The sequence below is a fragment of the Gorilla gorilla genome, chromosome 1 (genome assembly GCF_029281585.2).
Source record: "Gorilla gorilla gorilla isolate KB3781 chromosome 1, NHGRI_mGorGor1-v2.1_pri, whole genome shotgun sequence".
Lineage (NCBI taxonomy): Eukaryota > Metazoa > Chordata > Mammalia > Primates > Hominidae > Gorilla > Gorilla gorilla.
The window spans coordinates 84,309,524-84,326,220 of NC_073224.2; the positions used below are offsets into that span (position 1 = coordinate 84,309,524).

General features: G+C 40.6%; 1 protein-coding gene across 3 annotated transcripts in view; it reads left to right on the plus strand.

Annotated features, from left to right (window-relative positions):
• Positions 1-16,697, plus strand: part of PIGC (phosphatidylinositol glycan anchor biosynthesis class C) — a 51,254-nt gene that overhangs the window by 831 nt on the left and 33,726 nt on the right. The window contains exon 2 of one of the 3 annotated variants that reach the window (XM_055377793.2): positions 596-2,000. The exons of 1 other annotated variant lie outside the window; for it this stretch is intronic. In XM_055377793.2, coding sequence (XP_055233768.1) covers positions 833-1,726 — 894 coding nt within the window. In that variant the 5' untranslated portion in view covers positions 596-832 and the 3' untranslated portion in view covers positions 1,727-2,000. Of the gene's footprint in view, positions 1-595; positions 2,001-16,697 lie in introns of those variants that run through there. One more of the 3 variants, XM_004027906.5, reaches the window with a different exon arrangement.

Here is a 16,697-nt window from a genome sequence, read left to right on the forward strand (position 1 = left end):
CTTTGATTTTGGCTAAACTATAGAGCTCATACCTTTCTGTATGGTGCAGCTTACTATTGTCTTTGGATTGGTAACTTAAAAAATACAAATAACATGCCTTTGAGAACCAATAAAAACTATGGATATTATCCCTATAAATTTACACAAATCCAGATATAAGCATGCAGTGTGATATACCTAAGGGATATGTGAACCACTGAGTTAAGAACTGCTTTAGAGGGAGATACAATGTGAGACACAGGCTTTGGGATAAGACTTTGGTTTGAATCCTGGCTCTGCTCTGTTACCTTAGGGCAAAGTTACTTAAGCATCTTGAATCTCAGCTTTTTTACCAAAGCAGGACTAATACTAACTTACAAGGTTGTGAGGATTAAGTGAAAGAAGATACATAAGGCACTTAGCACATAGTAGGTACTCAATAAGCGATAGCTAACAGATGTCTATTATTATTCAAGGAATTATAATTTTCAAATCTGAAATGCAGTTTTGATGTCCCATAAGGTGACTACCACATACATTTTTCTCAGACTTTTAGTAAACTGAGTTGATTTGACTTTAACTCAGTACTACTCTTGACCTTTCACAACTTTCGTAGGTTCACAGTCTCTCTTTTTCTAGGAACTTGGCTGTGTTGTCCTGCCTCAGAGACAAATTCATCTATTGTAGGCCTAGCCTGGGTTGCTGCCTTTGAAAACAAGGAAAGGTTGGTAGAACATCAACACAGCATGGAATTTCCAGGGAGGTCTCATTTCAAAACTTCATAAAGAACAAGAACCACCTGGACTTCTGTGAGGGCGATGATTAAACTGGCCTGAGTTTGAATGAAAGGATAATGTATGCTCAACCTGTAACTAACACCAAGGAGGTCAAGTGGCAGAAGGTCTTGTATGAGCGACAGCCCTTTCCTGATAACTATGTGGACCGGCGATTCCTGGAAGAGCTCCGGAAAAACATCCATGCTCGGAAATACCAATATTGGGCTGTGGTATTTGAGTCCAGTGTGGTGATCCAGCAGCTGTGCAGTGTTTGTGTTTTTGTGGTTATCTGGTGGTATATGGATGAGGGTCTTCTGGCCCCCCATTGGCTTTTAGGGGCTGGCCTGGCTTCTTCACTGATTGGGTATGTTTTGTTTGATCTCATTGATGGAGGTGAAGGGCGGAAGAAGAGTGGGCAGACCCGGTGGGCTGACCTGAAGAGTTCCCTAGTCTTCATTACTTTCACTTATGGGTTTTCACCAGTGCTGAAGACCCTTACAGAGTCTGTCAGCACTGACACCATCTATGCCATGTCAGTATTCATGCTGTTAGGCCATCTCATCTTTTTTGACTATGGTGCCAATGCTGCCATTGTATCCAGCACACTATCCTTGAACATGGCCATCTTTGCTTCTGTATGCTTGGCATCACGTCTTCCCCGGTCCCTGCATGCCTTCATCATGGTGACATTTGCCATTCAGATTTTTGCCCTGTGGCCCATGTTGCAGAAGAAACTAAAGGCATGTACTCCCCGGAGCTATGTGGGGGTCACACTGCTTTTTGCGTTCTCAGCCTTGGGAGGCCTACTGTCCATTAGTGCTGTGGGAGCCATACTCTTTGCCCTTCTGCTGATGTCTATCTCATGTCTGTGTCCATTCTACCTCATTCGCTTGCAGCTTTTTAAAGAAAACATTCATGGGCCTTGGGATGAAGCTGAAATCAAGGAAGACTTGTCCAGGTTCCTCAGTTAAATTAGGACATCCATTACGTTATTAAGGCAAGCTGATAGATTAGCCTCCTAACTAGTATAGAACTTAAAGACAGAGTTCGATTCTGGAAGCAGCATGTCATTGTGGTAAGAGAACAGAGATCAAAACAACAAAAAAAATGAACCAAAGGCTTGGGTGGTGAGGGTGCTTATCCTTTCTGTTATTTTGTAGATGAAAAAACTTTCTGGGGACCTCTTGAATTACATGCTATAACATATGAAGTGATGTGGTTTCTATTAAAAAAATAACACATTCATCAAGTTGTCTCATGATTTTTCCATAAACAGGAAGCAGACAGAGGGGCATGAAGAGTGAAGTGTGTGTGTGTGTGTGTGTGTGTGTGTGTAAAGTCACTTCTTTCTACCCTTTTCAATGTGCTAATGCTCTTTTATTTATCTAGGGCTCAAATCTTAGAACACAGGGTGCTATGTTCAGTTTTGTTGCCCAAGATCACAGAATTGGTTACTTAACCTTGACTCAGAGTTTCTACCTTGTTCTTAGGGAAGCATATCACAACTAATTGCAAAGCAGAGTGTGATGTGTCACAATAAGCAGAATGCTAGGGGGAATTCAGAAGCTGGAGATAAATTTCAGCTGGAATAATTAGGAAATATGAGAGGCGGTGACATTTAAGCTTAGTCTTGGAGGATAGGGGAGACTTAAATAGGCAAAAGATGGTTTTAGGGCATTGTGGTGAAGGCCTTTAGAAGCCAGGTCAGTAATGGAAGTGAGTGAAACTGGCATACTTTGTGTGACTGATGGCAGCTGTGAACAACTATAGAGATGTCCAATGGAGACACGTGCTATTGTGCTGCATCTATTCACAGTTTGTGCCTAGCTTCAGACCTTTAGAATTCCAGATAGGATTCTAAAAGAAATCCCAATAACTGTATATCTGATTTTTAATATGAAATCTGACTTGTAAATTAATCAGTCTAAAAACACATTTGCAGGCAACATAAGACTACTACTGTGCCCATCTGTCCTTAGCATGGGCACAATGATGAGACAATATTTGATGGCCGTTCAGGGTTATGGGGACTTTCGGGAGGGGATATTGGGAAAAAGTCAGAATGGGAGGCTGAGTAGCAATTTGAGGGCTATGAATTTGGGCTCTATACTGTAGGTAATGGGGAGCAATCCAGTTTGTCTAAGGCGGAAATAAATTATCAAATCTTGGGCCACAACTGTTCTATGTCTCAGTTTTCATCTGTAAAGTGGGAATAAAAGTATCTACCTCTAGAATTGTGGTAAATGGGATACATGCAAAGTGCTTTGAAGAATGCCTGGTACGAAGCACTATGTATTAGCATCAGCACTACGTAATAGCTAGTACTAATGTATTAGATGTTGTTTAAGCTGACATGCAAGAAAACCTGAAGAGAGCAGAGACAAGGTGCCAAATGCAGCAGGCACCTCCCAAGATAGCTGGTTATTCCTGTGGTAATTCATTTGTGGCAAGTTTCTATACTGTCCTTTTATCACTAGGAATTAATTTCAAATCAGAAATTTTGTTAAGGGAGTCATTCCAAAATATAATGTTTTTATTTCTTTGAACATAAATTTCTCAAGAATGTCTGGGACATGACTTTGAACTAGTGTCTTCAGCTCTTGTCATGTCACATTCTTTTTCAGAGTTTTATTTGGACAGATGAATATTGTGTTTTGTGATAAAAAAAAATTGGTGGTTTTCTGTAAGGTCAATTGGACTGCTTTCTATATCCAAGGACACTGGCCAATGAGGAGAAAAGGGTTTCAGGGACTAACCTCTGAAGCCCAAAGCATCTGTCCACTGCCTGCTCCTGGTTTGAGCTTGTGCCTCAATAGAGGCATGCCTCATAATTATTCTATAGTCCACATCAGGAACAGGGCTAGGTGTTGGTGGTTGAAGATAGTAAAGAGTTCTATGAAATTGTAGTTTTTGTTTATATGTATTAATACATTTGTATTATTTGAAGGCATTTGTGATTGTTAATTTTAGGGAACTCAGGTAGCAAACGTGCATATTGGTGACCAGAAAGTTTCTCAAACTTTCAAGAATAGTTTCTTGGTGGGATGACAATATGGCTGCACTATCATTTTCAGCTTTTCCCTGTCACACTGTATAGTATTTGGAGTCACTCAGTCCCTGATCTTACACAATTTGGTGGTTGTAGAAATTCATTGTGAAGGTGGTGGGAGACGGAGAGTTGTGGGATAGATGCAAGGATGAAGGGTGAGGCAGTAGGCTTAATTTGGACAGAAAAGTGGTAGCTGTGGGGAGAAGGTTATTACAGCTAGAAGGAACAGTATGTGCCAGAGTGCACAGGACCTGATGCATCCTGGCAGTGGAGAATAGCACAGGACAAATGGGCTGTAGTGAGGGACTGAAATCTGAGAGTGCTGAATACTTTGCATTATTGTATCCTGTAGTCAGTGGCAAGTTAAGGGGCTTTTGAAGAGAGATGTGATAAAACTAGATAGATAAATCATATATAAGTGTGAATATATAGACATTTACACACACACAAAGTGTGTATACCATTCACATATATGTGCACCAATATCTGTCTATATACAGGCATACCTTGGAGATACTGAGGTTCGGTTCCAGACCACTACAATAAAGCTAATATTACAATAAAACAAATCACATGAATTTTTTGGTTTTCCAGTGTGTATAAAATTTATGCTTACATTATAATAAAGTCTATAAAGTGTGCACTCTCATGTCTAAAAAATATGCATACCCTAATTTAAAAATGCTTTCTTGCTAAAAATGCGAACAATCATCTGAGCCTTCTGTGAATCAGAATCTTTTTGCTGATGAGGGTCTTGCCTTGATGTTGATGGCTGCTGACATAAGGGTGGTAGGTGCTGAAGGCTGAGGTGGCTGTGGCAATTTCATGAAATAAGACAGTAATGAAGTTTGCTGCATCTATCAACTCTTCCTTTCAAGAAAGATTTCTCTGTAGCACATGATGCTGTTTGATAGCATTTTACTCACAGTAGAACATCTTTCAAAATTGGGTCAACCCTCTCAAACCCTGCCACTGCTTTATAACAATTTCATGTAATATTCTAAAAATTGTTATTTCAACAAAAACAATGTTCACGGCATCTTCATCAGAAGTAGATTTCATTTTGGGAAACCACTTTTCTTGCTACTCATAGTAATCAATTTCTTATCTCTTCAGTTCTATCATACGATTGTAGCAATTCAGTCACATCTTTACACACCACTTCTAGTTCTCTTGCTATTTCCACCACATCTGCAGTTATTTGCTCCGCTGAAGTCTCAAACCTCTCAGAGTAATTCATAAGGGTTGGAGTCAACATCTTCCAAACTCCTGTTAATGTCGATATTTTGACCTCCTCTCACAAGTTACAAATGTTCTTAATGGCAATGCCTAGATCCATCAGAGGAATCACTATCTATGGCAGCTATAGCCTTACAAAATGTATTTCTTAATTAGACTTCAAAGTTAAAATTACTCTTTGATCCATGGACTTCAGAATGGACGCTGTGTTAGCAGGCATGGAAACAAATTTTAAATGAACAGTAATATTTTGAAAGGAATCTTTTTTTTTTTCTGAGCAGTAGGCTCAACACTCGGCTTAAAATATTCAGTATATCATGCTGTAAACAGATGTGCTGCTATCCGTGCTTTATTGTTTTACTTACAGAGCATGAGCAGAGTAGATTTCACGTAATTTTCAAGGGCCCTGGGATTTTCAGAATGGGAAATGAGCATTGATGTCAAGTCACCAACTACATTAGCCCCTAACAAGAGAGTCAGCCTGTCCTTTGAAGCCAGACATTGACTTCTCCTCTTTAGCTATGAAAATCCTAGATGGCACCTTCCAATAGAAGGCTCTTTTGTCTACATTGAATATCTATTGTTGAGTGTAGCTACCTTTGTCAGTGTTTTTTTTTCTAGTAGAAATAAATCGTTTTGTTTATTATTATTATTATTATTATTATTATACTGTAAGTTCTAGGGTACATGTGCACAATGTGCAGGTTTGTTACATAGGTATACAAGTGCCATGTTGGTTTGCTGTACCCATCAACTTGTCATTTACATTAGGTATTTATCCTAATGCTGTCCCTCCCCCCTCCCCCCACCCCCCGGCAGGCCCTAGTGTGTGATGTTCCCCACCCTGTGTCAAAGTGTTCTCATTGTTCAATCCCACCTATGAGTAAGAACATGTGGTATTCGGTTTTCTGTCCTTGTGATAGCTTGCTGAGAATGATGGTTTCCAGCTTTATCCGTGTCCCTGCAAAGGACGTGAACTCATCCTTTTTTATGGCTGCATAGTATTCTATGGTGTATATGTACCACATTTTCATAATCCAGTCTGTCATTGATGGACATTTGGGTTGGTTCCAAGTCTTTGCTATTTTGAATAGTGCTGCAATAAACATACGTGTGCATGTGTCTTTATAGTAGCATGATTTATAATCCTTTGGGTATATACCCAGTAATGGGATGGCTGGGTCAAATGGTATTTCTAGCTCTGAATCCTTGAGGAATCGCCACACTGTCTTCCACAATGGTTGAACTAATTTACTCTCCTACCAGCAGTGTAAAAGTGTTATTTCTCCACATCCTCTCCAGCATCTGTTGTTTCCTGACTTTTTAATGATCACCATTCTAACTGGTGTGAGATGGTATCTCATTGTGGTTTTCATTTGCATTTCTCTGATGACCAGTGATGATGAGCATTTTTTCATGTGTCTGTTGGCAGCACAGATGTCTTCTTCTGAGAAGTGTCTGTTCGTATCCTTTGCCCACTTTTTGATGGGGTTGTTTTTTTCTTGTAAATTTGTTTAAGTTCTTTGTAGATTCTGGATATTAGCCCTTTGTCAGATGGGTAGATTGCAAAAATTTTCTCCCATTCTGTAGGTTGCCTGTTCACTCTGATGGTAGTTTCTTTTGCCATGCAGAAGCTCTTTAGTTTAATTAGATCCCATTTGTCTATTTTGGCTTTTGTTGCCATTGCTTTTGGTGTTTTAGTCATGAAGTCCTTGCCCATGCCTATATCCTGAATGGTATTACCTAGCTTTCTTCTAGGGTTTTTATGGTTTTAGGTCTAACATTTGAGTCTTTAATCCATCTTGAATTAATTTTTGTATAAGGTATAAGGAAGGGATCCAGTTTCAGCTTTCCACATATGGCTAGCCAGTTTTCCCAGCACCATTTATTAAATCGGGATTCCTTTCCCCATTGCTTGTTTTTGTCAGGTTTGTCAAAGATCAGATGGTTGTAGATGTGTGGTGTTATTTCTGAGGCCTCTGTTCTGTTCCATTGGTCTATATCTCTGTTTTGGTACCAGTACCATGCTGTTTTGCTTACTGTAGCCTTGTAGTATAGTTTGAAGTCAGGTAGGGTGATGCCTCCAACTTTGTTCTTTTTACTTAGGATTGTCTTGGCAATGCATGCTCTTTTTTTGGTTCCATATGAACTTTAAAGTAGTTTTTTCCAATTCGGTGAAGAAAGTCATTGGTAGCTTCATGGAGATGGCATTGAATCTATAAATTACCTTGGGCGGTATGGCCATTTTCATGATACTGATTCTTCCTATCCATGAACATGGAATGTTCTTCCATTTGTTTGTGTCCTCTTTTATTTCATTGAGCAGTGATTTGTAGTTCTTCTTGAAGAGGTCTTTCGCATCCCTTGTAAGTTGGATTCCTAGGTGTTTTATTCTCTTTGTAGCAATTGTGAATGGGAGTTCACTCATGATTTGACTCTGTTTGTCTGTTATTGATGTATAGGAATGCTGTGATTTTTGCACATTGATTTTGTATCTTGAGACTTTGCTGAAGTTGCTTATCAGCTTAAGGAGATTTTGGGCTGAGACGATGGGGTTTTCTAAATGTACAATCATGTCATCTGGAAACAGGGACAATTTGACTTCCTCTTTTCCTAATTGAATACCCTTTATTTCTTTCTCTTGGCTGATTGCCCTGGCCAGAACTTCCAACACTATGTTGAATAGGAGTGGTGAGAGAGGGCATGCTTGTCTTGTGCCGGTTTTCAAAGGGAATGCTTCCAATTTCTGCCCATTCAGTATGATATTGGTTGTGGGTTTGTCATGAGTAGCTCTTATTATTTTGAGATACATTCCACCGATACCTAGTTAATTGAGAGTTTTTAGCATGAAGGGCTGTTGAATTTTGTCAAAGACCTTTTCTGCATTTATTGAGATAATTTTGTGGTTTTTTTTGTTGGTTCTGTTTATGTGATGGATTACGTTTATTGATTTGCGTTATGTTGAACCAGACTTGCATCCCAAATTGGCTCACGATGAAGCCAATTTGATCGTGGTGGATAAGCTTTTTGATATGCTGCTGGATTCCGTTTGCCAGTATTTTATTGAGGATTTTTGCATCGACATTCATCAGGGATATTGGCCTAAAGTTCTCTTTTTTGTGTGTCTTTGCCAGGCTTTGGTATCAGGATGATGCTGGCCTCATAAAATGAGTTAGGGAGGATTCCTTCTTTTTCTATTGATTGGAATAGTTTCAGAAGGAATGGTACCAGTTCCTCTTTGTACCTCTGGTAGAATTCGGCTGTGAATCCATCTGGTCCTGGACTTTTTCTGGTTGGTAGGCTATTAATTATTTCTTCAATTTCAGAGCCTGTTATTGGTCTAGTCAGAGATTCAGCTCTTTCCTCGTTTAGTCGTGGGAGGGTGTATGTGTCCAGGAATTTATCCATTTCTTCTAGATTTTCTAGTTCATTTGCATAGAGGTGTTTATAGTGTTCTCTGATGGTAGTTTGTATTTCTGTGGGATTGGTGGTGATATCCCCTTTATCATTTTTTATTGTGTCTATTTGATTCTTCTCTTTTCTTCTTAATTAGTCTTGCTAGCGGTCTATCAATTTTGTTGAACTTTTCAAAAAACCATCTCCTGGAGTCATTGATTTTTTGAAGGGTTTTTTATGTCTCTATCTCCTTCAGTTCTGCTCTGATCTTAGTTATTTCTTGCCTTCTGCTAGCTTTTGAATTTGCTTTTGCTTCTCTAGTTCTTTTAATTGTGATGTTAGTGTGTTGATTTTAGATCTTTCCTGCTTTTCTTGTGGGCATTTAGTGCTATAAATTTCCCTCTACACACTGCTTTAAATGCATCCCAGAGATTCTGTGTCTTTGTTCTCATTGGTTTCAAAGAACATCTTTATTTCTGCCTTCATTTTGTTATGTACCCAGTAGTCATTCAGGAGCAGGTTGTTCAGTTTCCATGTAGTTGTGTGGCTTTAAGTGAGTTTCTTAATCGTGAGTTCTAATTTGATTGCACTGTGGTCTGAGACACAGTTTGTTGTGATTTCTGTTCTTTTACATTTGCTGAGGAGTGCTTTACTTCCAACCATGTGGTCAATGTTAGAATAAGTGCGATGTGGTGCTGAGAAGAATGTATATTTTGTTGATGTGGGGTGGAGAGTTTTGTAGATGTCTATTAGGTCTGCTTGGTGCAGAGCTGAGTTCAATCCTGGTTATCCTTGTTAACATTTTGTCTCGTTGATCTGTCTAATATTTACAGTGGGGTGTTAAAGTCTCCCATTATTATTGTGTTGGAGTCTAAGCCTCTTTGTAGGTCTCTAAGGACTTGCTTTATGAATCTGGGTGCTCCTGTATTGGGTGCATATATATTTAGGATAGTTAGCTCTTCTTGTTGAATTGATCCCCTTACCATTATGTAATGGCCTTGTCTCTTTTGATCTTTGTTGGTTTAAAGTCTGTTTTATCAGAGACTAGGATTGTAACCCCTGCTTTTTTTTGCTTTCCATTTGCTTGGTAGGTCTTCCTCCGTCCTTTTATTTTGAGCCTATGTGTGTCTCTGCACGTGAGATGGGTCTCCTGAATACAGCACACTGATGGGTCTTGACTCTTTATCCAATTTGCCAGTTTCTGTCTTTTAATTGGGGCATTTAGACCATTTACATTTAAAGTTAATATCATTATGTGTTAATTTGATCCTGTGATTGTGATGTTAGCTGGATATCTTGCCCGTTAATTGATGCAGTTTCTTCCTAGCATCAATGGTCTTTACAATTTGGCATATTTTCGCAGTGGCTGGTACCAGTTGTTCCTTTCCATGTTTAGTGCTTCCTTCAGCAGCTCTTGTAAGGCAGGCCTGGTGGTGACAAAATCTCTCAGCATTTGCTTGTCCATAAAGGATTTTATTTCTCCTTCACTTATGAAGCTTAGTTTGGCTGGATATGAAGTTCTGGGTTGAAAATTCTTTTCTTTAAGAGTGTTGAATATTTGGCCCCCACTCTCTTCTGGCTTGTAGGGTTTCTGCTGAGAGGTCCACTGTTAGTCTGATGTGCTTCCCTTTGTGGGTAACCTGACCTTTCTTTCTGGCTGCCCTTAACATTTTTTCCTTCATGTCAACCTTAGTGAATCTGACAGTTATGTGTCTTGGAGTTGCTCTTCTCAAGAGGTATCTTTGTGGTGTTCTGTGTATTTCCTGAATTTGAATGTTGGCCTGCCTTGCTAGGCTGGATAATATCCTGAAGAGTGTTTTCCAACTTGGTTCCATTCTCCCCATCACTTTCAGGTACACCAATCAAACGTAGATTTGGTCTTTTCACATAGTCCCATATTTCTTGGAGGCTTTGTTTCTTTTTACTCTTTTTTCTCTAAACTTGTCTTCTTGCTTTATTTCATTAATTTGATCTCAATCACTGATACCTTTTCTTCCACTTGATCAAATCGGCTATTGAAGCTTGTGTATGCATCACATATTTCTCGTACCATGGTTTTCAGCTCCATCAGGTCATTTAAGGTCTTGTCTATGCTGTTTATTCTAGTTAGCCATTCGTCTATCCTTTTTTCAAGGTTTTTAACTTCCTTGCGATTGGTTAGAACATACTTCTTTAGCTCAGAAAAGTTTGTTATTACTGACCTTCTGAAGCCTACTTCTGTCAACTCATTAAAGTCATTCTCTGTCCAGCTTTGTTCCATTGCTGGCGAGGAGCTGCGATCCTTTGGAGGAGAAGAGGCGCTCTGGTTTTTAGAATTTTCAGCTTTTCTTCTCTGGTTTCTTCCCATCTTTGTGGTCTTATTTACCTTTGGTGTTTGATGTTGGTGACCTACAGATAGGGTTTTGGTGTAGATGTCCTTTTTGTTGATGTTAATGCTATTCCTTTTTGTTTGTTAGTTTTCCTTCTAACAGTCACGTCCCTCAGCTGCAGGTCTGTTGGAGTTTGCTGGAGGTCCACTCCAGACCCTGTTTGCCTGGGTATCACCAGCGGAGGCTGCAGAACAGCAAATATTGCAGAACAGCAAACATTGCTGCCTGATCCTTCCTCTGGAATCTTCGTCCCGGAGAGGCACCCACCTATATGAGGTGTCAGTTGGCCCCTACTGGGAGGTGTCTCCCAGTTAGGCTACCTGGGGGTCAGGAACCCAATTGAGGAGGCAGTCTGTCTATTCTCAGAGTTCAAATGCTGTGCTGGGAGAACCACTGCTCTCTTCAGAGCTGTCAGACAGGGACGTTTAAGTTTGCAGAAGTTGTCTGCTCACTTTTGTTCAGCTATGTCCTGCCTACAGAGGTGGAGTCTATTGAGGCGGTAGGCCTTGCTGAACTGCAGTGGCCTCCACCCAGTTTGAGCTTCCCGGCTGGTTTGTTTACCTACTCAAGCCTCAGCGATGGCAGACGCCCCTCCCCCAGCCAGGCTGCCGCCTCACAGTTTGATTTCAGACTGCTGTGCTACAGTGAGCAAGGCCCCATGGGCATGGGACCCACCAAGCCAAGCATGAGAGAGAATCTCCTTGTCTGCCGGTTGCTAAGACCTTGGGAAAAGCACAGTGTTTGGGGCAGGAGTGTCCTGTTTTTCCAGGTACAGTCTGTCACGGCTTCCCTTGGCTAGGAAAGGGAAATCACCCAACCCCTTGCGCTTCCCAGGTGAGGCGATGCCCCGCCCTGCTTTGGCTCACCCTCCATCGACTGTACTCACTGTCCAACCAGGCCCAGTGAGATGAACCAGATACCTCAGTTGGAAATGCAGAAATCACCTGTCTTCTGCATCGATCACGCTGGGAGCTGCAGACTGGAGCTGTTCCTGTTTGGCCATCTTGGAGTGGAAGCCTGCATCAGTGTTCTTAGGTAGATCTTCTGGATAACTTGCAGCTTCTGTATCAGCACTTGCTGCTTTAGTGTGCACTTTTATGTTACAGAGATGGCTGTTTTCCTTAAACCTCATGAATCAACCTCTCTTAGTTTCAAATCTTTCTTCTGCAGCTTCCTCTCCTCTCTCAGCCTTTGTTAAATTGAGAAGAGTTAGGGCCTTGTTGTGGTTTATGCTTTGGCCTAAGGGAATGTTGTGACTGGTTTAGTCTTTTATACAGACCACTAGAACTTTATCTGTATTAACAGTAAGGCTGTTTTAGTTTCTTATCATGGGAGTACCACTTTTAATTTCCTTCAATAACTTTTTATTTGCATTCACAACTTGGCTGTTTGTCACAAGAGGCCTGGCTTTCAGCCTGTCTTGGCTTTTGATATGCCTTCATCACTAAGCTTAATCATTTCTACTTTTGATTTAAAATGAGAGATGTGCGACTCTTCTTTTCACTTGAACAGTTAAAAGCCATTGCAGGGTTATTAATTGGCTTAATTTTGATACTGTTGTGTCTCAGGAAATAGGGAGGCCCAAGAAGAGGAAGAAAGACAGGAAAGAGCTGGTCAGTGGAGCAGTCAGAACACACACACACATTTATCCACTAAGTTTGCCCTCTTATATGGGTATAGTTTGTGGTACCCCAAAACAATTGCAATGGTAACATCAAAGATCACTGATCACAGATCAGCATAACAGATATGATAATAAAGTTTGAAATATTGTCATAATTACCAAAATGTGACACAGGAACACGAAGTGAGCACATGCAATTGGAACAATGGTACTGACAGACTTGCTTAACACAAGGTTGCCACAAATCTTCAATTTGTAAAAAATGCTGTATCTGGCTGGGCGCAATGGCTCACACCTGCAATCTCAGCATTTTGGGAGGCTGAGGTGGGAAAATTGCTTGAACCCAGGAGTTTGAGACGAGCCTGGGCAACAAAATGAGACTTCTGTCTCTACAAAAAATTTAAAAAATTAACTGGAGGTGGTGATGCGTGCCTGTGGTCCCAGCTGCACGAGAAGTTAAGGCAGGCAGATCTTAAGCCCAGGAGGTCGAGAATGCAGTGAGCTGTGTTCACATCACTGCACTCCAGCATGGGCAAAAAGCAAGACCCTGTCTCAAAAATAAATAAAGGTTTAAGAAAAATTGCAAATAAAAAATTCATTAAACGTTCTATTAAGAAAATGTCAAGCAATCCAGAGTCCTTAACTGCTGCCATCAGAAGGATGATGAGGCTCACCTGTGGCATGCCTCTTTGGGGGCTGCTGGCACAGGGATTCAGGCCTAGAAAACAATTGGTATAAAGTAGTATGACAGTTGTGGTGGGAAGTTACTCATCACTTAAATTCAGTGATCTAGTCAGTCTCTTATATTTAAACCACACTGAAAGGGTGCAAGTAGAATATGAATGATTTAGAGTTCTAGAGAATACTGTGGTGTGTGTGGGAAAGGGGGAAAGGTGAGGAGGAAAAGTTTACAGTAGCATTAGAATTAAATCCCAACCTGCCAAATACTTGCCAGCATAAGAAGCTGTCTGCCCTTCTCCCTCTGCACCCCTTCCTCCCAGCTCTGCTTCTTTTCACTCTAAGTTACAGGTAAGGCTGGAGGGTGGTGTGGCAAGTGAGATCAAGGAGAGAGGAATGGGGAGGCAGCTTTGCTCACACTTCCAAAATGGTGCCAAGGATTAAGGATTAAAGTTGGTATGGGAGGGATTAAGAAGAAGTAGAGCAATAGGATGACAGGTGACCTTTATTTTGTGGTGTGATGCAGCTGATTTATGATTGGCATGTAACTAGAAGGCATGTGCATCTGGCTGTAGCAACATGCGTGGTGTTCTGTGTGGAGATTGTATTGGTGTCAGTAAACTTTTGAGAAATACTTTGGGCAGCTGGGTTACGTTGTGGATTTAATAATTCATACCAAGCATATAGAGGATGCATATTGAGCCATCATTTACATCCTCCAAGCCAAAGGCTCAAGGACAAGAAAAAGAAAACAAGTCAGCAGAGGGCATCAGTTACACAGTTATACAAAATTTCAAACCTGTTGTATTTAGGGAAACAGGGCTGGGACACAGTGCCATCTTGTGGAAGTGATTGATTTCCCTTTTTATAAGAGATGCAATTAGAGTCTTGAAATTCTTGCTGAATTGTGGTTTGGGAAATAACTACACCTGAATTAATGAGTCTGAGGTCTCCATAAATTCAGGAGGTAAATAGCATACTGGGGTTTGATAAATAATAGCACCTGTATTTTAGAGCACCCAATGCATGCTAGGTAACGTGCTATGCACGTTGTGTGTGTGTGTGTGTGTGTGTGTGTGTATTTGTATTTACTTCTCACAATGATCCTGTAAGAGGTTTTATTTCCATTTCACAGTTGAGACTGAGACTCAGAGTGGGTTAAGTATTGCCTAAGGCTATGTTGCCAACTTGGGCTAATACTTTGCTTTTCTTACACAAAGCCTGTGCTTGTGCCTGAATGGAGCCCAGGACTGAAGGATAATGGTAGGCAGTTGCTTTTAATGCTTTGTCAAATTCCTCATCATTCCCTTATCCCTTATTCTCTTCCCCCAGTATCCAACAGTATCCCCCAAAACCCAACAAAATATTTAGTGTCTACATAAGCCTCCCTCTACTCACCTTCTACCATTCAGATTTTTATAATGTGTGGCTTCAGGAATTTATTGTCAATAAATATTTTTTGAGTACTTACTGTATGACAAATACTGTTCTGTGTGCTTGGAATATATCTATAAATAAAAAGGACAAAGGTTCTTGACCTAGTAGAGCTGACATTATAGCAGGAGGAGACAGATAATAAACATAAATGGAAGGTAGTAAGTGCTACGGAAAAAAGAAAAAAGTGGCATAGCATTAAATAAAGAGGTCAGAGTAGGTCTCATGGGAAAGGTAACATTTTACCAAAGACTTGAAGGAAGTGAGGGAGTAATTCAGATTCCCTGGGGAAGAGCATCCCAGTCAGAGGGAAGAGCTGCAGAGGAAAGAGCTGCTACAAAACCTTTGGGCAGAAGAATACCTGGCATGTGTGGGGAATAGCAAGGAGTGGCTGAAGTGGAGTGAGCAACAGAAGACGAAGTCGTAGAGGTAACGTGGGAAGCTAGATTATGTATGACATTGTAAGCTACTAGCTTAGGCTTTTACTCTGAGATAGGAGCCATTGGAGGGTCATGGAGAAAAAGAAGATACATATTTTGAAAGGCTCATTCTGGTTGCTGTAGGGCAAGAGTAGACACAGGAAGAAGCATTTGGAGGCTTTTGCAGTAATACAAGCAAGGGATAATGGTGGCTCAAAACAGAGGATGGCAGAGGAAGTGGCAGAAAATAGTCACATTCTATATGTAATTTGAAAGTAAAGACAGTGGGGCTACCTGATGTATTAGATGTAGGGTGTGAAAGAAAGAGAAGAGTTATAAATTAAGGTTTTTCCCCTGAACAAACTGAAATATGGATATGTTGTTAACTGACGTGGGGGCAGAGGGATGGTAACTGGAGATTTTTGGGAGGAAGATTAGGAGTTTAGTTTGGTGCACGTGGGATAGGAAATGTCTTGAAGACATTCAGCCTGAAATGTTGAAGGGAATATAGGAAATATGACCTTGGAGTTTGAGAGAGATGTATGAAATTCAGATATAAATTCGGGATTTGTTGGCAATATAAATGATATTTAATGCTGTGAGACTGAATGAGATCACCAAGGAAATGGTTATAGACAGAAGAGGACCAAGAACTCCAAAGTAAAATGTCGAGGCGAAGAACAAGCAAAAAGATTTTGACAGCAAAACCACTGAGGCAAGGGAAAAGCAAGAGAGTTCTGTGTCCTGGAAACCAAGTGCTGAATGTGTCTCCAGAGAGAGTGGGTGAGCAAATGTGATCAGATAAAAACATGATAAAGCAAGTAAGACAGCTGAAAATTGACCTTTACGTTTAAAAGAGCAGGTTTTTGTTGGAGTGCTGGGAATAAAAACCTGTTTGTTGTGGGTTTAAGAGAAAATAGAAGAGAAATTTAGCAGCAAGTATAGACAGCTTTATAGTTTTGCTTCAAAGGGGAGCCAGGAAATAGGACAGAAACTGAAAGGGAAAGAGAAGACCAAAAAATGATAGCATGTTTGTACCCTGATTGAAATGAAATGGTAGAGAGTTGATAGTTGATGGTGTGAGAGAGGGAAGAATTGCTGGGGAAATATTCTGGAGTACATAAGTGCACAAGTGCAAAGCCTGGCTTTCGACAAGGGCAGGGATGGTTGATCTATGGGAACAAGTGTAGAAGACAGAGTAGATGAATACTGATATTAGTAAATAGGTAGATGAGGTGATGAGAGTCTTTGGGAGTTCTTTTCTGATTGCTTCAATTTTCTCAGGGAAGTTGGAGGCAAGGAATCAGCTGAGATTGAGGATAGGGGAGTGAGAGAAAAGGTGTGAAACAACTTAGGACATTGGGAGAGTGAATGAACAAGGGATGCTTAGTGTAACTGCTTGGCAGTATTAAGGGCTCACTTGAATATGGTGGTGATTAATTTAAAGTGAAACCAGTTATCCTGGCTTTGTTCTTTGCTTGTGTGTGTGCTTTCCAGACCATGTACAGTTACATGGGTGCAAACCAGAGTAGGTAGAGAGTTAGATTTACCCAGAATGGTGGTTTTAACAAATTGAGAGAAGGGCAAGGGAGACAGGTATATATGCATGGGCATGATGACAATGATTGACCATTCAATTTAAGTTGGGTAAGGAGAGTGAACCTTAAGAAGGGTGAAGGACAGAGGGCTGAGGGACAGCATAAAGGTGAATAGATTGGAGATCCAAGAGATTAA